General features: G+C 35.6%; 2 protein-coding genes across 3 annotated transcripts; both read left to right on the top strand.

Annotated features, from left to right (window-relative positions):
• On the top strand, positions 10,725-13,808 carry LOC105158104. Its single transcript, XM_011074742.1, has 8 exons — positions 10,725-11,025; positions 11,146-11,288; positions 11,343-11,577; positions 11,710-11,819; positions 12,312-12,402; positions 12,499-12,821; positions 12,980-13,106; positions 13,300-13,808. Exons 1-8 carry the CDS (start codon positions 10,725-10,727, stop codon positions 13,806-13,808), a joined length of 1,839 nt encoding a protein of 612 aa, XP_011073044.1.
• LOC105157964 (GPI mannosyltransferase 2) lies at positions 16,497-23,757 on the top strand. 2 transcript variants are annotated; one of them, XM_011074525.2, is made up of 9 exons: positions 16,497-16,755; positions 17,365-17,743; positions 18,159-18,264; positions 18,476-18,568; positions 18,648-18,843; positions 20,636-20,817; positions 21,381-21,631; positions 22,736-22,908; positions 23,274-23,757. In XM_011074525.2, the coding sequence occupies exons 1-9, from the start codon at positions 16,639-16,641 to the stop codon at positions 23,439-23,441; spliced, it is 1,665 nt and encodes a 554-aa protein (XP_011072827.1). In that variant the 5' UTR covers positions 16,497-16,638; the 3' UTR covers positions 23,442-23,757. The 2 variants fall into 2 exon arrangements, with proteins under 2 accessions (XP_011072827.1, XP_011072828.1); XM_011074526.2 differs by having other exon boundaries at positions 16,620-16,755; positions 17,372-17,743.

Below are 26,496 nucleotides of genomic sequence, written 5' to 3'. Positions count from 1 at the left end.
TTCGCTGCAACTCTCAACTCGTGCTTTTTATCCATATTTTACTCAGGCAAAATATCACTTTTGGTCCCACTAGATAGGGCCCTTCTCACTTGCAGTCCCATGCTTTACGTGTTCAACACCTTTAGTCCCAAAATTCTATTTTTTTAACAGAAATTGTTCTGTTCCGTTAACAACTAACGGAAACGGCATGTGAGTTGTCACGTGCCGTTAGTCAACTGGCAGCTAGCGAAAAAAACAAAGACCATGTTTGTGTTCAGTTTTTAGAGGAAAAAAAAGGAGCCAAAAAAAATATTTTTTTGCTATTTATATATGTAAATAACCTACAAACACCATAACATTTTCATCTTTTTTTCTTGAGAGCAATAGACCAAAAGATGTCACAAATATCTCAAAATACTTCAAATATTTAATGCTATTGTAATGGTGAATTATGTGTAAAAGGATGTTCTTATATATTACTAGATGACCTTTTAGTAATGGTGAATTATGTGTAAAAGGACTAATGGATATGCCTTTTTTGCAAGTAATTATAGTTTATGTTGTGTTTAGATGTGTAAGTATAAATCCTGAAAGCAATAAAAACAAAAACTAAAATTGCACAAAAGCACTAATTTGCAAAAAAATAGAAAATATACCGAAATTCACTGATTTTGATCATTAATGAAATGTGTTGTAAAGTGCAACTTTGCATGCTTAAAATCTATCAAATGCTACCACTTTACAAACCCAAAATGTGCCAGAACATCCCCCAAAAGTCTTACAATACCTTGAAACATTTTGTTCCTTCAAACATCACACAATATTTGAAGTATTTTGAGATGTTTGTGACATTTTTTAGCCTATTGCTCTCAAAATTAAGTGATAAAAAAAATAAAAATATTGTGTGGTGCTTGTGGGTTATTTACATATATAAATAGCAAATAAATATTTTTTTGGCTCCTTTTTTTCCCTCCAAAAACTAAATACAAGCATGGTCTTCTGTTTTTTTTCGCTAGCTGCCAATTGACTAACAAGTCACGTGCCGTTTTCATTAGTTGTTAATGGAATAGGATCATTTCTGTTAAAAGAATAGAGTTTTGGTACTAAAGGTATTGAACACTTAAAGCGTGGGACTGCGAGTGAGAAGGGCCCTATCTAGTAGGACTAAAAGTGATATTTTGCCTTTTACTCACGAAATCTTTATTTTTATTTCAATTTCTCGTTTCAGCACCCCTTAAAACGGTCACCTTCAGTCGTCCAGCAAGGACACCTTCAGTCCTCTAGCAAGCATACCTTCAGATCTCTAGCGGGCATATACCTTCAGTTTTCCAATAGGCATACCTTCAACCCCACAATAGCGACACCTTTGGTCCACCAACATGTGTACCTTCAAACTCTCTGTGGGACTCCTTCCAGAATTTGAAAATCACTCTGAATTCTTGCTTTAGCATTCAAATTGCACAGTTAACATGATTTTCTTTACGAAGTTGAATACTCTATCACGATTTCTCCTTATATTTCATTTTTTACGATTTTTTTCTCCAAAATTCAATACTAATTTGGGCATCGGAGTGCTAACGTCTTTATTGCAGGTCCTTCCTTTAGGTTTTGCATTCGCTTGGACCAAAACTTTGAGCATACTCCGTATCAATTGGACCCGTGCGTTTTTTGAATGCATCGTTCGCGCTGTCTGTGAGAAACTTGAGTTAAAGAAGTGAGTTACCATGGAAACCTCCTGCAATTCCGCAAGCAAACAAAAGATTGTGGATGCACCTGACAACAATCAGACTTTGCAAGTTGTTGTGGGAACCCTCCTGGCACTCGCCAGTTGGGTATCCCCTATCTTGTTGAGATTTTTCTCCCCCTTCTCTCTCGGCCTTTATAGGTTTCTTTTTTTAAAGATTTGAGCTACAAAGTTTTGATTACGAGCTTTTGAGTGTTTGATTGAGGTGTTATTCGGTATAATGCTAAAACCGAAATAATTGTATCTGTCTTATCTTGGAAGAAATTACGTTGAACCCGGTGCACTACTGATACGGGACGTATATTTTCTTCAAGGCAAGCAATAATTTTGCGATTCAGTTAAATTAACGACTTCATTTGGACTGAGAATTGTTACGATACAATTCTCGTTGTAAGTTTTCGATTTAAACTTCTTGTCATAAATAGCATTTCTAATTGTTTTATGTTATTTGTTCCAATGTGGCTTTGATTACTTTTAATTTCTAAATCCGATTGTAATATTTCAAAACGTTGTTTTGATTACTTGAAACACAAAAAATAAAAAAATAAAAAAAAATTCCAACAACTAATACATTAGTTTAATTAATACATCAATTTAACTATAGTCAATCGCCAAATTATAATAAATTTACATAAAAAGAGACAAATATTCACATAAAATCATATAAAATACAGGTAGGCAGACCCAGCTCAGCCGACCTGAACTAATCATATGACACAATACACTTGTCGTACAATTGGTGTACAGTTCAAGAAAGGTGATCAGTTACATAGCAAGTCTATCATACTTGCCTGTGCTTGGTTGGTTTGACCAAACTTGGCCCGGACAAGAATTTCCACTGAAATACCCACATATCTAGTGGAACTCGAATCTATGATCTCGAACTTATTCATGGAATCTCAAACTTAACCACTACACTAGTACATCATGTTTCACATAACACTTTTTTTTTTTAAGCGATAATTACATTCTTATATCGATAGCTAATACATTATGTAATATTTTGGTTCAATTAGTAGATTAATATAACTAAACACAATAAACAAATTACAATAAACCCACATAAAATAACACAAATACTCAGGTGAAGTAATATAAAATACCAAACTTGCAATAAAATTTAAATCCATAACTTTAAATATATTGACGAAATTTCAACTTTAACCATTACACTCACACATGGTGAGTCATATAACACTGTCTTAACTAGTGCAACATATACATTAATTAATGTGACATTAAAACAAAGACCCCTTGCCCGAAAATATCAACATCCTGAAAACAATACCAATTCACCAATTTCTAACCCCAAATCAGCTGTATTGCATCAGGTTTACTGGAATTGAACCAATAACTAAAACAACTGTCGTTTCCCACGGCGATCTCCGGATCCCACAACTTCAGCAGCCGCCGAAGACATCATATGCCTTTCCTCTTCGGTGAAAATGGTACGAGAAAGCTGAAATTCCCATGGTCGCACACACCCGTCAGACGCGCGGAGCACACACTGTATTTCAGCACCAACAGCAGGAAGAAAACAGCAACAGCGAACCAGAAAAAGCAGCAGCAGCAGCAGCAGTCCCCACTTCGTCGCCTCCGCCGCCGCCGCAACCACGGTGTCGTCATCACCACACCGCCACGAGACACACACGCGAAGAAATTCGGCGAAGAAGCAGAGCAGCAGCAGAGAGCTCTCACTCTGTGTACGCGGGTCTCAGCAGTGGAATTGAGTTGAAATTGCTTAAGTGTGGTGGTGTTGACAGGGTCGGTGCCTGTGAATCTTAATTCCAATTTCATTATTAGATCCTTCAATTTCTACGAAATTGGACTAAACCCCCAATGAAATTTTGAGGACCGTTTATAATACCTTATAATATATTAACACTCCGTTTACTTTAATATATAAGTCTGTATAAGAAAGGTTAATACAATGTAAACTTTGTTATATAGAAACTCGGTATAAAATTAAAGCCTTGCACTACTTATTATTACATTTGAATAACTAATATCATTTTGGGAGGTGGTATAAAATTTGTCTTAACGTTGCACCAAGATGTGATGACTATTATACCCTTGAAATTTGACGATAATAATAATAATAATAAAAGTATTTTGTTGTCTATTAAATTTTGTAAAGAAGAGCTGAAAGGTAATTTTCCTACCAAAAGCATGTAGAATACATCAAAGTAAACACCTGATTGAATTCATTCTGTTTCCATAAGGATTTCTTTTACCATTCATTTAGTAGAGAATAATCCAATCATTCATTTAATACGATTCTCGAAATAAACGAGACCTAAAAAGATAATAAGGTATTACACATTATTGGAGTTTATAGTTTATTTTCAGCGGGTGGGGGGGGAACACAAAAGTTTCTACGTTATTTTTAAAATTTTAAATGCTCTTAGTAGTGTTGATATTAATTACAAAATTATTATGACTAACTGTTTGTAAGTTTCACAGTCTTATAAGCAACTATCACAAGTCAGGAAAGAAGCGCTAAATTATGATGTCCCGTAGTAATTTAATCAAGTTATTTTAGGAATATTACATGATATATTCTCCAATTTATTTTTGGCATGTTTTTTAGTTTAGAATTGGTTTCATTAAAAGTTTCCTTGGGTTAAAAAAGGGAGTTGCACGGAATTTGAGGGACCAATTTGCAAGTATTGAAAAATCTGACGCTAAGTACTAAATGAAATTATAGAGTACGATTCAAATGTATTGATCATAGCTTCAATGGACTAAATTATAATTACATAAGATAATGAGGTCAGTTTATAAACTCTTGGAATATAGGAGTTGAATTGCAAAGTATGAATAATGACGGGGAAAACGAGCCGCAGGGAATCACTTTATATCTATCTATGCTATTTATTATGATTAATGTAACTCCTTTGAATAGATAAAATATAAATCGATTAAAATATATGTGTATATACTTATTTTGCTTATTAATAGCAATCTTTTTAATTAAATTATTTATATAAATAATTTTCTATTCACATACATTTAAAATTAATTTATTTTATCAACTTAATCAAACATTTATTTTATATATTTTATTTAATTTAACTAAATAAATATGCACATATACTAAGTGTGTTTTGACGTTTAGTCCCAATAAATAGTGACCCATCCTTTCATTTTTGTTTCAACGAGAAGGTGTGCTTGCTTTCTTCTATTCTCGTCATAGGTTAGCTTTATAATTATAGATAGAAGATGCAATGTGATTTAAAATAATAAATTTTAATTTTCTGTTTGTTGTGGCGTAGATTAAATCGTCATGTGCCTTAGAGGCATAACGTTATCTATTTTTGGTAGAAAGGGTATAAATTTTGGTTTTGAACAAACAAACAAACCATACATTCATTTATACTAGCCGAATCATTTAGTACATAAATTACTAGTTGAATGGGAAACAACACACTGAATATCATTTATAGTCAGCGAGTGAATAGCAATTTACCTCACCGTGATATTGAGAATGAAAACATTATTTCTATATGAAAAAAATATAGTAATTTACCCTCCTATACTTTTTAAAATGAAGCAATTTACCTCCTTATACAGGGAGGTAAATTGTTTCATTTTATAAATTATATTTCAAAAAATAATGGGACGTAAATTGCTATTTATTTTTTCATAAGGGGTAATTTGCTCATTTGCTATATCACAAAGGGATCGCTTGCATTTTTCACTGTAGCCAGCACATACAAAAATTGTAAACATGACTAAAAAGCAATGTTGCATGCTTTTGCTGGTCGACGCTTTCTTAGCTGTTGAATTTGCTACTGAGTTTATTTCCCCATAGCAAAACTTTATTAGGACTACATTGTTGAAACTAATCACGATCTTCTGACTGTCCGGAAGGAGGTTCTGTAGTGTTCCGGTATGAAGAGGTAGATCTGTCCGGAAGGAGGTTCTGTAGTGTTCCGGTATGAAGAAGAAGATGCTGATACGATCAAAATTCTTAAAAATGGTTATCCCAATTCAAGTAGGGATGGAAGTTCAAAAATTAGACAAAAAAGATAGAATTTTCTTTAGAAATTGTTCTCTATTCTTTTCATTGCTTTATCTTCCCCTAAATGGAGAGGATTGATGGTACATTTGTTTTATTATTTCTAGGATCAAGCTACTAGTGGCATTAATCAATCATAAACATATTTAACCTATATATATATAAGTGGTACTGGCAAGGGAATATGTGCATTGCCTTTGAGATGGGCCGTGACTTAGTGATTTTTTATGGGTCTAAATACTAAGAGAGTGACCTGATGTATTTTATTTCTAGGCCTACCATTATCCCGTTCATGAACCAATCACCATATCCTATCAAAACAATTCATAAGGATGGTGATGCATGGAGTCGGTATCAATATGGATTTTTGTGATTTCAAGTGAAAGTGAATTTTTCAAACCTTCCTATAAACTCCAAGCTCGGCCTTGAATTTCTCGAACAAAGCCTACGGATCAATCAATTAAACCAATCAAATTGAATCATGCATTTGATGATAACTATAAATTCAACTTTGGAGAATTCCTCAAAAATACGTAATGAAGAGTTTGATAGAGATTTGTACCGATTGCTTGAGTTTGGCCAATATAGCAGCCATGACATTACGTTGGCTGTCATGTATAACGCCTCCAACACCAGCATCTCGAGGGTTACGACTTGATGCCCCCATCGAATATTTAAGGAAAAAGTATTATTTTAGTCCGTTAAGTATGTCTAATTTTAATTTTAATTCGATAACTATGTCCATTTTTGTTTAGATCCAATAACTTACGAAATTATTTACTTTTAGTCATCTGGCTGATTTTTGGACAATTTTACCCCTATGCAACTTTTGAAAGGCAGTTTTAGTCCATATGCACTCATAGGGGTAAAATTGTCCGAAAATCTGTCAAATGACTAAAAGTAAGCAATTTCGTAAGTTATTGGACCTAAACAAAAATGGACATAGTTATCGGATTAAAATTAAAATTAGGCATACTTAGCGGACTAAAATAATACTTTTCCCAGTATTTCATTTAAAGTATGTCTTAGGTGGAGGGATCCAAATGAATGAGAGTGTGTTCTTATGTTTGATTTTAAGATGTTTATATAGACTAGTTGTTAAATTATATACATATTTAGTTACAATATTATGGTTAATACTAATATCTTTTTATGGATATAAAAATAACTTTTATACCTAAAATACAACATGAATATATGTTCCTTACCACACCCTATCAAACTCTACTATAAATATTCATAATATTATTTTTTTAAAGGAGGTGACAAGACAATACGTACCACCTTGGCTCAAAAAATTCTCCATCTACAAAATTAGGCTTCAAAAGTTTTAGCTTGTCGAGGGTAATTTTTCCGTTCACTCCCCAGCTCAAATTACTATCACGTTATTGATGCTGTTTGTGGAAAATTATTACCCTGATATTGAGGATGCAGATCAGTTCTCGAGCTCCCGACGCAGAAGTGGTGTATGCAAACCACAAAATAGGGTTTGGACTTTGGGTGGGTTTCTCGAATTCAGCTTTTTCGGGTGTCGGTATCCTGACTTGTCGGGTAGTGGGAAAATAGACCCATTCTCGAACCGGATTGAATCGGGTAACCATTGAGTTCGGATACCCGAAAAAGAATGTATATTTATTTTAAATATTTTTAAGTGTGTAATTTATTTAGTTAAAATTGCTAATACTTTTTTATTTGAAAGAAAATTTGTATGTGTTTATTGATGGGGAAAACCCTAATTACCAAAAATACACTTAATGAAGAGTATTTATGCAATTCACCGTCTCTGAATGTGCGTCCTATTAAAATGGGTCGGAAGGATCCACCCCGAGAACCGAAGACCCAACTTAGCACGAACCGTCCGATCGGAAATGCTATCGTTCAGACGTTGACACGTGGTCCAAACCACCGTACACACCTGGAACTATAAATACCCCGGCGCAACATTCCTTGAAGTAACTGTTATCTAATATTTTTGACGTACACTCTTCAGCTCGCACATTTTTACCTCGATCGACTCTAACTTGAGCGTCGGAGGGTTATAGTCGGGGACACACCCGACCAGCCTCACGTTCGTGTTTTAATCCTCAAGACCCAATTACTCGATCTTGGGAGGGTACGTGGCTGTAGTCGATCTACCAGTCGTGGTCGCATATTGCCTGTTTATATAATAAGACAAATAGTTGGTATTTGAGTTATAAAATTGTGGACACAAATTTCAAGTTTGACCTTCTATTTGGTATTTGAGTCATTGAGTATAAAATTTTGTGTTTGGAATTCATTTTGATTTAAATAGAATTTGCAGCTACAAACAAAGGCCAGATAAACGAAACAACACAAAGCTCGAAAACTCTTTCTCCCTCGACTCTTTCTCACTTCTCACTCTGAGTTCTCTGTTCTCCCTCTCTTTATCTTGTTTAAGGCTCTCTCTACCAAAATAAAAAAGAGAACAACCTCTTGTTCTGAGACAATGAGACACTAATACCTTGTTGCAAAATATTGTGGGAAGAATGGTGGCCCATTTTCTAGGTTTGATTTTAATCAAAAAGCAAAAAAATAAACACACACACAAACACATACATATATATAGAGAGAGACATAGAGAGACTTACTGTTACTTTAAGGTAAGGTCGTCACCGCACATGATGGAGAATTGCGAATGAAGAACAGTGGACGGTGTTGAATAGTTAATGGTAAAAGTAAAATGTGAAAGGAGACTTGTGTATAACTTGTGTAGGTCCATACCGTTAACTCAAAGAAAAAATAGGAGAAATCGTTTAGCTCACAATACATGGACTCCCAGAGAAACCACAAGAATGATGCCTTAGTCATCTCAACTATACTTTCCAATTTCTTGATCAAGAAAGTGGTAGTGGATAGCAGGATCTCTGCAGACATCATTTTATATCTTGACCTTCCTAGGAATTAACAATGCTCAACTGCTGAAAGTAAACAACCCACTCTTTGGTTCTTGAGAAGTGATGATCTAACATGTAAGCGAGGTAACTATGCCATTGTATTTATTGTCTAATCAAGAAAGGTCCAAAACATTGTGAAATTTCTCGTGGTCAAGGCTTCATCTGCTTACGACATTATCCTACTACCATGCCTAAACCTCTTCTAAGTTGTAGCATCCTCCTTCCACCTGAAGAATAAGCTCCCCATCCAGATGTTGTTAAAGAGGCCACAGGAGATGAACAGATGACAAGAGAATACCATGAGAACACTTTAAAGAGATCACAAAAGAAACTAGATAAATGACAATCCCCCCTAGAAAGGAAAAGAATGCTGATAGACATGGGGCACAAAGTAGGGGAACCCCCTGAGGAAGGGCTGAGCAAAAAGTTCAGCGAGAGGTGAGTAGAGTTATAGAGGAAACTGAAAATAATTGACCCTGCACGACTAGGTGAGGGAAAAATGATGAAAGTAGGAACCACACTAGACCCTTTTATTGAAGAATATTTGATTCAATTTCTCAAGAGAAATCAAGTGGTTGCATGGAGTATGGCAGATCTCCACGGGATCGAATAACAGCATTACTCACCATCTCAATGTGGACAAAAGAAGAGGATGTTTGGAGCGAAAAGAAGCCCCAACTATAAAGGATGAAGTAGACAAACTACTCAAAGTCAAGTACATACGCCCCATGCATTACCTGAATGGTTGGCCAATGCAGTGTTGTTCCCAAAACACAACGTAAAATGGCACTTCTACATTGACTTCAAGGATATTAGCAAGGCATGTTCTAAAGATCCTTTTCCTCTTCTAAAGAAATTCGTGGAGAAGAAGAAGCTATTGCTACTTCTACTGCTGCTGCAATTGCTCTGTTCTTACCTGCAATTACTTAGTGATGACGTGGATCTTGAAGTCATGTTCTTTGTATAGCATTTTTGTACTCTTTGGATTACGCATTTTTTTCTTTCTATTAGTTGGTTGTTGGGTTAGTTGAAGATATTTTCTCTCTCAATTGTATTTATATTAGAAACACTCTCATATTTCTATTAGTTGGTTGTTGGGTTAGTTTAGATACATAGCAACATGCTCTGCTTTTCCCCAACTATGAATCCAGTTCAGTTTTCCTCTTCCTACACAATATTTGAACATGGTACCAGTGCCACCATATGATGGTATCTGGATACTAAAAATACATCTCTGAAATCACCAGTTGACGAACAGAGAAGATGAACGAAGCAGCAGTTAGACCTGGTTTAGGTGTGAGCTCATCCTCAGGTGCGAGTATGGCTTACGAATCTGAAGATTTGAAGATACATACCTCGGATTTTCCAGGTATGGTTTTGGTTTCAACACCATTGACTCGAAATAATTACCTGCTGTGGAGTAGATCTGTTAAAGTTGCACTCACGGCAAAAATGAAACTGTCTTTTATCCATGGATCGTATCCAAAACCTGCTGAAAACACAGAAGAATGAAAACATTGGATTAGAACAGACAGTATCGTATTTTCATAGATTATGAATTCGATATCTAAAGACATAGCAAATGCCTTCTCATATGCTAAGTCTGCTAGAAGTTTATGGTTGTAGCTTGAGGCGCGGTTTGGGCAGACAAATGACCCTATGATCTATAATTTACAGCGGGAAATTGCTTCGATTTCTCAAGGTAATATGGATGTAGTTTCGTATTTTACAAAAATCACAATGTTGTCGGATGAACTTGAGTGTGTTGATCCTATGCCGGAATGTACATGTGCTTCGCAACAAACTGTGAGCAATAAGATCGCTTCTACTCAGTTAATGAAATTCTTAACGGGATTAAACGATTCCTTTAGTGCAATGCGCAGTCAAATTCATGGATCCACTTCCTTCAGTGGATAAGGCGTACTCCCTAGTTTTGAGAGTTGAAAGCCAACAACAGAGCAGTATCAATATTGAAGAACTTAACAGCAATTCAACGATGATGATACGTGGCGCTGAATACAAAAGAGAAATAGGAGGTAAAAGCTTTCAGGAAACAAAATAACACATGGATAAGAAGAACCAGTACTGCACGCATTGTGCTAAAATAGGACACGCTAAGGAAATATGCTTCAAACTACATAGATATCCTGAATGGTTTACGGAGCTAGCAGAGAAGAAAAAGAGATATGGCACTGATACTCGAGCCTTGAATGCAGTCACTTCTGAGACTACTGTAGGTTCGCAACAAGAGGTGCTAACACAAAACTTATCCGCTATGATGAGCGAATTGCTGCAAATGATGAAGGGAAAGACACAGTCAGATCCAACTCAAGTACATTTCGCCAGGTTGGGCGAATTCGTAGCAGGTACCTCTTTCAATTTTCTGTCTAATACCTTAGGTCCAAACTTGTGGATTATTGACAATGGAGCTACGGCTCATATGTGCGCAAATTTGCACCTTATGAGTAAGCTTAAACCTTATTTAGCTGATTCATCGGTAATTCTTATTGATGGAACAAAGCACTATGTTACACATTGTGGATCTGTTGGTCTCTCACACGATCTTTCTCTAAATGCAGTCCTCCACGTGCCAAGCGTCAAACACAACTTGCTCTCAGTGAGCAAACGGGTTTCTTCGTCTAACATTGCCTTCATATTTTCACGTGATTATTGCATGGTGTAGGACCAGATGACTAGACGAACCTTGGCTATGGGAAGATTGGTTGGAAGCTTATATGTGCTTGATAGTCACTCATTTGATATAGATGAAATAAAGAAGCACTCCATGATAATGGAAACAGAGATTTGCCTTAATGCTCATAGCAATGATGCTGCGCTATGGCATCGACGACTTGGACATACTCCGCTACTTGTATTAAAGCATACGAATGTTATTAGTGGTCGCAATTATGAGTTGGGTATTTGTAATGTTTGTCGGTTGGCTAAACATCAAAGACTACCGTTTCTATCAAGTGAATCATGTTCAGAAAATATTTTTGATTTGATACATGCGGACATTTGGGGTCCTTATTCTCAATTTTCGACTTCAGGATGCACATACATGTTGACATTGGTTGATGATCGTAGCAGAGCTACATGGGTTTTTCTTATGAAACACAAGTCGCAAACCATGAGCTTTATTGAAGGATTCTATCAAATGGTATTAACTCAGTTTAACAAGAAAATTTAGACCATTCTCACTGACAATGGTTTGGAGTTTGTTGGCGATAAATGTCAATCTTTCACTCGCAAATATGGAATAATACATCATCGGACGTGTGTGTATTCCCCTCAACAAAACGGAGTGGTTGAGAGGAAACACAAACATCTGTTGCAAGTGGCAAGGGCCCTGCTGTTTCAGTCATGCCTTCCTTCACGATTTTGGACAGATGCGATTCTTATTGCTACGTACATCATCAACAGGCCAACTTCAGTTTTGCACTGAAAGTCGCCTTATGAGGTTTTGTATAACAGAACAGTAGATTATTCGAGTGTTCGGACCTTTGGATGTCTAGCATTTGCCACTAATGATCTACCTCATAAATCTAAGTTCACCAAAAGGGCATTTAGGTGTGTGTTTGTTGGTTATGCCTTTGGTCAAAAAGGGTATAAACTGTATGATTTGGATGACAAAGTGGTGTTGATTTCCAAGGACGTCATCTTTGATGAGGATTGTTTCCCTTACAAAAACATTTTGGAACCTGAGCATGCTATTCCTCTATCTATCTCTGTATGGGATGATGGTGCTTCTTTGAGCTAGAGTTCGCCTATAGCATAACGTAGTTCAGCATCAGTTGAGCTTGTATCTGATTTTCACCACCCCAATTTATATATTTCAGCGCAGGAACATGAAGGTGCCTCCTCTGTACCCATTTTGCGAAGATCATTGAGGCAAGTGACTAAGCCATCTTGGCTTAACGATCTTGTATGCAGCATTTCTGATGCTTCTGCTGCTTCACCTACAATAACCTTTATAGCGCCCTCACACCATGCATTAATGCAAGCTATCGCCCCTCTACGAGAACCAACAACGTACCTAGAGGCTAATGCATCGCTAGAGTGGAGATCTGCCATGCAGGCTGAATTAACTGCCTTGGAAGCAAATAAAACCTGGGAGGTCACACCTCTACCTCCTAACCATACTCCTATTGGGTGCTGCTGGGTATATAAATTGAAATTCCGCTGATGGTTTTATTGAGCAATACAAGGCTTGTTTAGTTGTGAAAGGATACAACCAAATCGAGGGTATCCACTATAATGAATGTTTTTACCCCGTTGCAAAATCAGTCACAATGCGATTGTTTTTTTCTATCGTTGCAGCTCTTCGTTGGCATATCCATCAATTGGATATTAATAACGCCTTTCTACATGGATATTTGGAAGAAGAAATTTATATGTCCCATCCGGACGGTTATTCTGTGCCTCAAGGCCATGTATGCCGCCTCACGTGTTCGCTTTACGGTCTAAAGCAGGCGTCACGATAGTGGAACCATGAGTTCACTACATAGATTGTCGCCTTTGGTTTTGTTCAGTCGAAGCACGATTATTGTCTTTTTACAAAGATTATTGTCTTTTTATAAATACCTCCACTGATAGTTTTTTGGTGTTGTTGCTTTATGTTGATGACATCCTCGTTGCAGGTACGTCTATTGAGCACATAACTGCAATCAAAGCTTACCTTGATCGCTTATTCACCATCAAGGATTTGGGCGTTGCCAAATACTTCTTGGGGCTGGAAGTAGCTCACTCCTCTCAAGGTATCATTGTCACTCAAACTAAATACATCAAGGATATTGTGATGGACACTGGTTCGCTTCATGCTTGCGCTGCGACCACACCTCTACCACCCAGTATTAAATTTACAGAGGATGCAGGCGCTCAGCTTCCTCATCCTAAATGTTACCATCGTCTTGTTGGGAGGCTTCTCTATCTCAATTTCACAAGACTGGACACTTCCCATGCTTGCCAACAACTAGTCAGTTCTTGCAGCGTCCCCGTCAACGACACCTTGATGTTGTTTTCCATCTTATTTGCTACCTCAAAAGGACCCTTCACAAGGGGCTGTTTTTTCCTTCTCGGAATTCACTGGAGTTACGCGCTTATTCTAATGCTGATTGGACTAGTGGCGTTGATACTAGACGTTCCTTGATCGAGTATTGTATCTTTCTTGGTGATGCCTTGGTTTCTTGGAAAATCAAGAAACAGAATACCGTTTCTCGTTCGACAGCGGAGGAGGAATGTCAGAGTATGGGTTCTACTGTCTGTGAACTAACTTGGGTGGTTTATTTGTTGATGGATTTCGGCATTTCTGCGCCTACTCCCATTCCCTTTTCTGTGATAACCAAGCTGCGGTCCACATTGTTAACAACCCTGTTCTCCATGAATGCACGAAGCATTTGGACATTGACTGCCATATCGTTCGCGACAAGTTCAAGTCTGGGCTTATTAACCCCGTCCATGTGCCCGATAAAGCTCAACTTGCAGATTTCTTCACCAAGTCCTTACCTGCACCTTCCTTTTTTCTTCTCCTCTCCAAGTTGGGATTGGTTGACTTCACCCCAAGTCCAACTTGTGGGGAACTGAAGAAATTCGTGGAGAATAAGAAGCTACTGCTGCTTCTACTGCTGCTACAATTACTTAGTGCTGACGTGGGTCTTGAAGTCGTGTTCTTTGTATAGCGTTTTTGTACTCTTTGGATTACGCATTTTTTTCTTTCTGTTAGTTGGTTGTTGGGTTAGTTGAAGATATTTTCTCTCTCAATTGTATTTATATTAGAAACACTCTCATATTTCATATATGAAAAAATAGATACACAACAGCATACTCTGGTTTTCCCTAACTATGAATCCAGTTCAGTTTTCCTCTTCCTGCATAATATTTGAACATCTTCCACGTATTAACATCTTGGTTGACTCTACTTCTAGATCTAAAATGTTAAGCTTTTTGACGTGTAACAAGGTTACAACCAAATATTGTTAGTGCCTGAAGACTAGGAGAAAGCAAGCTCCTCAGGGATCTTATTATACAATATCATGTCTTTCGCCCTAAAAATTGCAGGAGCGACGTATCACTGACTCATCAATCACATGTTTCGAAGCAAAATCGGTAGGAACATGGAGGTGTACATAGACGACATGCGGGTCAAGAGCATGAAGGAGCAAGACCACATTAAAGACATGAAAGAGTCCTTCCGTATATTGAAGTATTTTGGCATAAAACTAAGTCCAGCTAAATGTGCCTTCAAGATCTGAGGAGGAAAGTTCCTAAAATACATGATCTCAAAGAGAACATAGAAGCTGATCCAGAAAAATTAGTGTCTTTATGGACATGCCTCCACCAAAATCAGTAAAGGACATGTAGTGGCTCATCAGGAGGTTAACAACTCTAAATCGTTTCATCTCTCGATTGGCGGACAAGGGGTTCCCTTTCTTCAAGGTCCTTCATGGCACAACGAGGTTTGAATGGACTAACAATACTCAGGTGGCATTTCATGAACTGAAGAAATATTTAATGTCGTCGTTATTCACCTGGCCAAAGACAAGAGCAGTCATATACCTCTACTTGGTGGTATCAGAGAATGTCGTTAGTTCAATTTGGGTGCGACAAGAAGATAAAGAACACCGCCTAGTATGCTATGTTAGCAAAGCCGTGCAAGGGGTAGAACCTAGATACCCCTAAATTGAAAAATTAGCTTTGTCCTTGGTAGTTGTGGCAAGAATATTGAGACCTTACTTCCAGTCGCCCCAAAGAAAAAATTGCAATTTTAGTCCTGTAGCTTAGGGGGTGGCATTTTTAGTCCTGTACAAATTAATTTTTCCCAATTTAGTCATGTAATTTTATAATTTTGGCAATTTTAGTCATTTTTCAGCCAATTTGATCAAAAATTACAATTTTAATCCTCCAAATAAATCAATAATTAATATAAAATAAAAATATGTAGTAATAATAATGAACTTACTAACTTGTTGGTTAAACTTATTTTTGTATAGAGATTAAATACATAAATAAAAGTATCATACTTCATCATTAGCTGAATTAAAATATGTGATATTAGTTAATAATTATAATATATAGGGAAAAGTATTATTTTAGTTCGCTAAATATGCCTAATTTTAATTTTAGTCCGATAACTATATCCATTTTTTTTAGATCCAGTAACTTACGAAATTGCTTACTTTTAGTTCTCTAGCAGATTTTCGGACAATTTTACCCCAATGAGTGTATATGGACTAAAACTGCCTTTCAAAATACCTGGATGTGAATAATATGAAGTATTTAAAATTCAGAGTAAATGAATTCACTTGAAATTAAGATTAAATTACACAAAAGCTCCTACTATTTACAAATTACAAGTACATCCCTAGAGGGTTATGACTGTAATATACTTAGAGTTTGTAAATTACAGGTGCACCCCTATGAGAAGGTATTAGTGTAATTAACTTGTATAAAACTTTGCTACTAAATAAGTCAATAAAGGGTGTCTTTGTAATTATAGTTACAATTTTAAGGATGTATTTGTAATTTTATAAAGAGTGGAAGGTGTTTTTGCAATTAAACTTAATTTTAAGGAATGCAAATGTAATTTACCATAAAAATTAAAAATTGTGGATAAGTGCGAATCAAATATGGTAACAACTAATTATATACCAATTAAAAATAATTATAAAATTATCAAAAGCTACAGTCCTTAAATTTCACAAGATTCTCAAAGTAATTTGCACCAAATTATAAACATTGAGAAATCAGTGGTCGAAGGGCCTAACTGTAAAATCAATAATCCCAAGGGGTGAAACCGCAAAAAGGGAAAACATATGTTCTTTTTTAGCCGTTCTGATTGTGAGTAGTATTCTTGGAGATTCAATACATAAAAACCCCAATTCACACAAACAACAGAGTCGCATACACCTGAGTTTCTATCTCTGAGTGACCTCAATTTTCTTTTCTCACACTTCAATTCACGCAGGAATACACGGGCAAAAATGGTGGGAGAAGAGAAACGGCACCGGATGATGCAGAATTTGTTCGGGGACCAATCGGGAGAAGAAGATGAGGAGGAGGCCGAATCCGAGCACGAGTCCAATCGTCAACCTGACTATGTATGAGTGATTTTCATCGTTTTGTCCCCCTTATCAAATTATCGTTTTATGCTACTCAATTCAGGGTTATCGGGTGTCATTGGTGCATGTTGTGGTACTTGAATTTGTGTGTACAAGAGGATTTTCAATTTAATTGGAAAATTTTATCTTGTCTTTGTTTCCGTTTATCTTTATGCAATTGGCTCTCTCTTCCGGGTTTTCACCTGCTCCTTTTTTTTCTTTTGGTTTTAAGTAAAAGTGCAGTTTGCTCTATTGTGGTTTAGTTGGTGTGTATTCACATGTAAATTGCTGTGTGTATTGAGAATTTTCAAGTATTTATGCTTCTTGCAGAAATTTTCCCATCCATTCTTAAAGGTGTTTTATGGAAATATTGTGTTATACCATTGCTAGTTAGTTTCATTTGAATGTATTAGAATGCATTACATTTGAAAGAATGTGAAATAACGAGCACATTGTTCCAAGAATCCCAATTTAATTCTTCAATTTTGTAACTTGTTAAAATTATGATAAATACAGTACAAATTTTTATTTCAAAAGTGCTCCGAATATTATGCCACTTATATGCCAATTTGATAAAAATTGAAAACCCGTTCTCTGATTCGTGTCCAGTTTCCAGGCGGAATGACTCTAAAATCTGTCACCACGACAACCCCTCACCGCCGCAGCTGTCCATATACCCGCCGCCTCCTCCGCTATGCAGTTGCCTCTAGGCTCTTTGTACTAACTCTGATTATCATCTGGCGATCTCTTGTGAGCCCCTATGACACTTCCGCCTCAATAAACCCCCCATGCCTCACCTCCTCCACCAATTCCTCTAATCCTCACGGGCCATCAGTTCTCCTGCCGAGAGTGGGATCGGCAATTGAGAACGGCATTGTGTGGGATAGCGTGTATTTCATTCGTATTGCAGAGTGCGGATACGAGTACGAACAAACCTATGCCTTCTTGCCGTTGCTTCCCCTTTGCATTTCCCTTTTGTCGAAAACAGGTTTTCTCTTCTTCTTTTTAAATTAGACAGTTACTTGTTTTTCTCAAGTTTCATTTTTTCTCAAGAAAACCTTTTTCTTTTGCTGTGGAGATTTAGTAGAATAGAGTGAAAAATGAGAAGCTAAATAAGTGAAAACTGAATATTTCCGCTTCTTCCTTTCTGGCTTACTATGAATGAGTTTGTTAAAAGTTTTAGAATGTAATGGAATATATTGAAAAAATAACTATTAGGTGATGAGACGATGTGTAAGTTTACATGTTTATTGGTTAATCATGTTTTTAAAATTTTCCTCCCAAATTAAACAGAGGAAAGTGCTTCCAGTATTGTATTTTTACAATGATCCCTGAGTCAATGCTAATGGTGTATTTACTGCCCAACTGTTAGGGGAAGTTTTGATTTTGGTAATGGTATGCAGTTTTTGCGCCATTGGAACCTGTGGTTGGATACAGGGCTGTGCTTGGGTTATCTGGATATATCCTCAACAACCTCGCCTTTGTTTTTGCCTCATTGTATTTATTCCGGTGAGTTTCAAGCTGCAACTATCAGTCATATGGGAGTTTGCAAATAAATGACTTTGCTTTATTCACATGATCAAATGTTTGAGTTTTAAATATAAATAGAAATTGTGAAAAGTATGACTTTTAACTTGGATTCACAAGTCCATTACTTCAAATTCTCTGTGTGAATACCCTGTGCATCTCTCACTGTGACTTTTAATGAAATTCCTTGCAGGCTTTCAGTTTTTGTTTTGAAGGACCCAGAGTTAGCATTCCGAGCATCAGTTTTGTTTTGCTTCAATCCAGCTTCGATATTCTACTCATCAATGTACCTACTGAAGCTTTTATCTTGTATCATGCCAAAATAGGAAGGATTTTAGTGTTGATGCTCTGTTCATTATCTGCAGATACTCCGAGAGTCTGTATGCTTTCTTATCATTTGGAGGAATGTACCATTTCATGAATGGCACAGATTATTTTGCAACAGTTTGGTTTGCACTCTCTGGTTGTGCACGGTCCAATGGGGTGCTTAATGCAGGCTATATTTGTTACCGCAGAATGCAACTGGTGAATAAAGCTTTTCTCTCCAGAAAACGCACTTATGTGAGTGTATTCTCCTTTGACTAACATGCAGTAAATTTATAATTTCCGAATTTTACTGCTTTCACTAGATTTTGCTAATGAAATTTATCATCTGTCCCCTTCTTCTGTAATGGGAATGTCATCTTCGAGATTGAGAAACTAGCTATATACTTCACTCAAACTATCCTGCCAGTAATGTCATTTATCACCTTAAAAGAGTTTGTATATTCATTTTCGGCTTCAAATTTTTGATTTAGCAAAACACAATTAGTTGCTTTGTACTAAGGGCCATTCTTATCAATGTTTTATTTGTTTTCTGGATTACAGGAAGGTTTTATGATTTGGACATGGTTAAATATTATATTTGGTCTCTTAAGTTTTTGTTTAAAATCACTTTAGTCCCTGAAGTTTATTTCTTGACTTTAACATCCTTAAACTTTAATTTTTGTCTCAATTTGGTCCCTCCGACCATTTCCAGCGGAAATGTGGCCGGAGTTTGACTTTTTGGAGGGTAAAAGGGTCAATTTCAGTTTGATTTTATCACTTTAGTCCCTTAAGTTTAAAATTATCAATATTTTTTTTAGAAAGGAAATCATTTTTTTATATTTTTATATGGTGAATATGATGTAATTATCTTGTACCAAAAATAAAACTTTGAAACTCTTGTGAAGATAATATTAACATATTGCTTAACTCAAAATAAAACAGGCTTGTTTTCTTTTCACTTTGAAAAGTGACCAAAAAACCAAAAGTATAAATAAAATTTTATAAAACTTATCTAATCTAAAAATATAATTAAAAAATTTAAGTCGATTTTTTAATCTATATCTAATAAAATTAAATCTTAACAATGTTATTAAATATTAACAGCTATGGTTTTGAAGAAAAAGTTGGTGGAATATACTTTTAATTAGATTATTTGGTGGATTTCAAATATATATAAAATTCATTTAAAGAGATGTGACTATATATTTAGAAACCTCTTTAAATGAATTACATATATATGAAATCCACCAAAAGAGATCTAGTTAAAAAGCATGTTCTACCAACTTTTTGTTCGAAAACCCAAACATTTAACAAATATGTTAAGGTTTACTTTTTTGAACTTATCTTTAACTCTTGAAATAAAAAATTACTGACTTAGGTTCTTTTATTATATTTTCATATTAGATAAGTTTTATGAAATTTATTCATAATTTTGGTTACTTTTAACAACTTAGAAAAAGAGACTGTTGATTTTAGGTTGAGCAATATAATATTATTATGTTTATAAGAGTTCAAAGTTTTTATTATTTACATAAGATAATTACAACATACCAGCATAAAACACTATAAAAAGTTATTTTTTCTTCATATAAGAAAGGATTAATTTGATAACTTTACAATCTTAAGGGACTAAAGTGATAAAATCAAACTTATTAACCATTTTACCCTCCAAAGAGTCAAAATCCGGCTTGATTTTCGCCGGAAAATGGTCAGAGGATGAAACTGAGACAAAAAGTACAGTTTAAAGATGCTAAAGTCAAAAAATGAACTTGAGGGACCAAAGTGATTTTAAACGAAAACTTAAGGGACCAAATATAGTATTTACCCTTTGGACTAATGGTTTTCATGGTTTTGTTGTCTTGGAAAGCTTTTGAGTTTGCAAATCTGTTTTTTTTTTTTCCCCTTAAATTTATGCCTAACCCTTTGGACTAATGGTTTTCATGGTTTTGTTGTCTTGGAAAGCTTTTGAGTTTGCAAATCTGTTTTTTTTTTTTCCCCTTAAATTTATGCCTATTTTGAGAAGGATTTCAATCTTTATTCTTGCCAGTGGCTAACATTGAAGATTCTTCTTGCTGGGGCTTTATGTTGTCTATGCATCTTTGCTCCCTTTATCTCTTTTCAAGCATTTGGATACTTCAATATTTGCATGGGTCGTTCTGCTGCAGAAATGAGGCCTTGGTGCAAGGCAAGACTTCCTTTACTCTACAATTATATTCAAAGCCACTATTGGTATGTTAAACATATTTTCTATTTTAAGATCTCTTTATTTTACTATGTAAGTTAACAATTGTATACGTGTCGAGATTTCTTGCTGTTATATATTTATACATCTTTGGATAATTTGAGATTTTGCCGCATTTAGTGTTAACATTGATATGAATTGGGCCTTCTTGGTGGTAGAATTTCATGGAAAAAATTAGATGGAGCTTTAGAAAGGCATTTTTGCCTCATAATATTATTTTTCTTGCATCCCAGTCCCTTTGATATCTGACATTTCCCATATTGTGTATTGGGTAACTTCTCCTTAAGTAAGAAGATCTAGTTATGTGTTACCTCAACATTCCTTGTTCCTCATATAAGTTGTCTAGTGAACTTTTAATCATTAATTACTCAGTTCATTGATCGTATTTTGGCGAATACAGTTGAAATTCTTCGCCAATCAAAGTGTACTTGTAATTGATACTAGTGCTTTTCTAATGTCCACTCAGGTAAAGGATTGTATAGTTCAATTTGTGCGATTTAATGATCTACAACTATAAGAAGAAAAACATTTGTCTTGGTTTTTATGCCAGGGGCGTCGGCTTCTTAAGATATTTTCGAGTTAAACAGTTGCCCAACTTTCTTCTTGCTTCGCCAATATTGTCTGTTGCACTTTGCTCAATCGTCTACTATGTGAAGCTATGGCCGGAGGTTTTTCTCTCACTTGGTCTTAGAGCTTCTTCATTACAAAAAGGATTGGTTTGTTCCTTGTTATCTAAGGCCACAGAGGGACAGCCAAGCACGGATGGCCTTTTGGAGAACGATTCTTCTAACATATTGAAAGGTGTGCTTTCTCTTGTAAGCTATAGAAAGAGATTTGTTTTTGCTTTTTAGTGTCTTATGGGAATGCTAGATTGAGAAATCTGTTAGTAGAACAGTGGTCGTGGTCTTCTTCTCTTTGAATAAACCATTTAATGTGTACGTCATATGCTTTTGGTGATTGGACAGTGAAATAATCTTATATCATATGTCAGTTCTTATGCCTGGAGGTTATGTTGGGCGCACTTTACTTTAGTGAACTATGATTAAAGTAATATGATCAGTCACAGCCTTAATAATGATAGGGAAACACTTTGTTTAGAAGCCTAAGGTCAGAAACTGGTATGAACCTAACAAAGGCCTCTGCCTACAATCCCTACTTCTAGTTCTACGAAGTAACACCATCCTGAACCTATGTATTGATTTGGCTTGGCTATGTCCATTTATCATTCTGATTTCTTGTGTCTGATTGAGCTCATTTGCTTAGCTGAAACATTTAGATAGGCTGGACATACTTGACTGTAATCAAACTGTAGAAACAGCAGATTCTTTAACCTTTTTGGTGTTACTCAGTGTGCACTAACGGCCCAATCACATTTGAAAGTTGATAAGTGTGAAATAAGCCTTCTCTTAAAGAGCTTTCTTTTTCTTTTTCTTTTTCTTACTTTTACTGAATGCATTGAAGATTAGAAGTGTCCCTACTTTTGCACTGTGTGTGCTATGGGTTGGATTTTCTGTGTTTGCTATGTTCTACTAAGCATATAATGTGCTATGTAATCAGATTGTGTGTATGCTATATCTAGGCTTCTTGCACATCTTGTGTCCTTCTTTACTTTGGGGTTTTTTGGATGAGCTCCTAATGCACTTAATATCCTGAAATGTGTAGTTTTCTGATGCCAAGCTATGTATTGTACCATGGGGCATTTATTTGATTAGCTATTAAATCTTCTCACTGAGTCCCGAGCCACATCCCTGGTCTATATAGTTAGTGGGAAATCCTAGACCCTTCTTATAAAACAACTGTATTATTGGTCTATAGTGTAGTTATGACATGAATGTAATGTGGCCATTTTCCTCTTTCAATTCATGGGAGGCATTATCATCTCACTCGAATAATTATCCAACCCAGATGATAGGTCTATCAGACTGAGGAAAGGAGCTATCAAAAGAGAAAAAAAGGTTATACAGCCATCTGAAAGTGGAGCGCATGAGAGGCTACAGTGCGACCCTGTCATTATTCTTCCTTTTGTTCTACACTTGAGCTTCATGGTCGCAACAGCATTTTTTGTCATGCATGTTCAGGTTGGTCCTAAACTTGTTCAAGCTTTTTTTGGCTTTATTTCTATCAGTGAGTTTCTTGAACAGGTGCATTCTCGAATGGACAAAATCACAGAATCTGCTCTTTTTTTACCCTGATATCCTATAATGTTTACATGTTGAATTAATTGCTGCAGATATTTTCCTCCATCAGATAAAAATATGGATAAATTTTAGTTGAAGGATAAATTGGTAACTCCCAGATATAGAATGCATGCTAAAGCAAGTATTCTTTTAAATGAAATGATTAACATAGGAAATTGTTTGATCTTTGTTAGGGTACACTCACATTGCTTAATGTTTCGGTAATATATACCTCATCTCGTTTTTATCATCATCGTGCTTGACAGGTTGCAACTCGCTTCTTGTCCGCTAGCCCTCTCCTGTACTGGTTTGCTTCTCACATAATGAGATCTCCTGGCATTGGAAGGAGATGGGGATATCTCATATGGGCATACTGTGGAGCTTACATTTTCCTTGGCAGTTTGCTTTTCTCAAACTTCTATCCTTTTACTTGAAGTACTGGAAGAAATCTCCCTCGTTATTAACTGTCTATTATGGGCTTGATGATATCACACAACGAAATAGATGCATCGTTGGGTTGATTAGCATCTCTTATCTTTGCCTAGTAACAATCGAGAGAAACAATAGAGTTGCTTGCAAGATTTGGTATCTTATTAATATCTAGTTAGATATTAGGGTCATTGTAATCTTTCCATCATGTAAAAATTTTGCTGCATTTTCTTTCTACTGTGCAGTTTTTATGTTATTTTGCAGCTTATTTTATTTCATGATTTTCATATAAACACTGAACCTTCCAATATACTATGAACTTCCCACTCATTACCTCAATTGTTTCATTTTTCCCTTGTCTTCTACAAAGTCTTGTGATTAAAATGATTTGTTAATAATTTATGTTAAATGATTTAGAGTTCCCTTATTTATACCCACAACTTCAAAGTTTTGAATTATGGGGGAAAAAAAGAGAAAAAGAAAACTAAACCATTTGATAAATGGAAGTCTGTTTAATTTAAATTTAGGTAATTCGTGTTTTTGGTATATGTCAATCTTTCTATGTAACTGAAGGTAAATTCAGTAAGTCTTTTGTTAACAGTCTTGTCGGAAATTTAGATTATTAATGGGTAGGACTTTACCCTATTTAGGTTCATACCCAAAAGAGACCAAATGCATTTATTAATATGTAGATCCTAATCAATCTCCACAAGACCTAGGTCTCTAGACCCAAGTCTTTTGTTTTAGATCCTATTCTTTTTTGGGTCGGGTCTAGCCCAAATCTAGCATTATGCTTGTTTTCATTTTCAAGTTAGCTGCGGAATAGGTCAAAACATACCCAATATTTGTCATTATACAAAGACATCTTATCTAGGTGTTTTTTTAACTATTTTGGCATAAATAAATACATATATATATACACACACATATATATAAATATATATAAAAAATATATGATTTGACAATAAACAGTAATTTTTATCTCTCACAACACAACATTAAACATACAATATTTATTTTAAATTATCTCCAAAACAAATTCAAATGTACATACTATTTCTAACACATACTTATTTATCTTTGTCTCTATCTCCATAAACACAACAAAACACTCCAAAAATGAATCCAAACATTATGTATTGTTCTCTTTGCTTTTTTGGTTGGATAATGTTTGACTTTTTCAAAAATAAAAGTAATATTATACTTAATTAAAATATAATATTTACAAAATGCCTATATAACAAATTAAATTCAATCAAATTCATTTCTCAACACCTATAAAAATTTAAGTTTGGAAATATACAATTTAAAAGTATTTTCGTTTCTCGCACAAAAATCAATAAAATAATTTTACTCTATTGAAAATGCTGGAAAACTGAAATAATATAAAAAAAGAAAACAAAATCAAATGAGCAACTTCTGTTTTCATACTGGAGGCAACTAATGTCGGGTGGATGAAGTACAGAAAGATATGAGGACACATATATATTTAAAATTTATTTTAAAAATAAGTTCTTCAAGTATTTAGATGATAAAATATATCTGATTTTATAAGATTAAAATTGCAACGATTTTCTAAAATTTGAAAGATAAGTTGAATTTTTTACTTTGTTTAAGAACTTATAAGTTTTTAACATTTATTTTATTTAGTCCTCGTTTACCGAATGAACTCATTGGCGATATTAGAACAAGAAAATATAAGTCAAAACACAATGTTCAAATTATTCACCAAACATCAATTTTTTGACTTATTTCTAACTTTTAATAGTTTTCTGCAAATAATCCCAACTTCAGCAATTTCTCTTTTACACAATTTCAATTATCTTTCTTGACGCATGTATTGGTAATATCTATTTATTTATATAGGTAAAGAAATTAATTTCTTATATATAAGCCACATAATAAATGCATACATCCTCACACTATATAATCTCAACACCATTATAAATACTCAAGATATTATTTTTTAAAAACAAGTCAGTACTCATTGATAAGACTACTCATTCCACCCTCTTCTTAAAAAATTCTCTCACTGGACTTGAGTTACACCTAGGTGTATTTTTGTGCCGAGTGTAAATTTTTCGTTACATTCCTTAGTCGAAATCACTACCACAACATTGGCGCCGTCTGTGGAATACAATATCTCAGCAATGAGAAATGCAGACCAGGTCCCAAGCTCGCGATATTCATGGGGTGAACATTATCTAAAAAGCACAAGTGAATGGAGTAGGTCAAACCCCTCTTGTGAAGATTCACCACCCTATAGGATAGTCCGCCCACCTCATGAACAAGCCGCACTTAATAGAGAAGTCTTACCAACCCATGAACAAGCCCCGTCCCCGCCTTATGGGGAGTCAGCCCCCAGGTGTTCCACCCCAAATGATACAACTAACACAAGAAACACTATTGGCCTTGATCCGCAATGCATCCACGTGAGCGGCTGCACAAGTAATGGCTCAATTTGCGGCGCATCATCCCTTGAATTCACCCCTTTCCCCTCGTCGAAGTCGAGAATTATCATCGGCTCCCGAGGAGGAGGAGTAGGAGTAGAAAGAGGTGAACAAAAGTGTCTTCCAAGTTGAAGTCCCTCAAACATAAGAGAACCCCCCCCCCACCTAATCGTGGCAACCTACTGTCCCCTTACCATCAAGGGGAGTGGAGGATCTTTATTTGCCTTTGGTCGTCGCTCATCCAAGATGCAGCCCTTTCTTCCCCGCAATTTTAATCAAAACACTTTTAGCGAGCGCTAAAGTATCTAATCTTCCAGAATATGATGGAACAGGGGACCCTTATGTGGACAAATTCTATGCTAAAGTCAATTGGTATGACTTGAGTCATGCCGCTTATTGCAAGGTCTTTCATACTATGATCTCCAAACATTCTCTTGCGTGGTTCAACCAATTGCTCGCTGGAACTATCTCCAACCTACAATTTTTGCATCATTTTTTCATGAACAAAAAAGTTCGGAAATGGCTGCATTTTTTTTCACCATCCGCTAGAAGGAGAATGAGCCATTGAGAGATTACGTGCAAAGATTTGTAGAGGAGTACATGAGGTTCC

Source organism: Sesamum indicum, linkage group LG3, assembly GCF_000512975.1.
Source record: "Sesamum indicum cultivar Zhongzhi No. 13 linkage group LG3, S_indicum_v1.0, whole genome shotgun sequence".
NCBI classification, from domain to species: domain Eukaryota; kingdom Viridiplantae; phylum Streptophyta; class Magnoliopsida; order Lamiales; family Pedaliaceae; genus Sesamum; species Sesamum indicum.
This window is presented reverse-complemented; position numbering and strand designations above follow the sequence as displayed.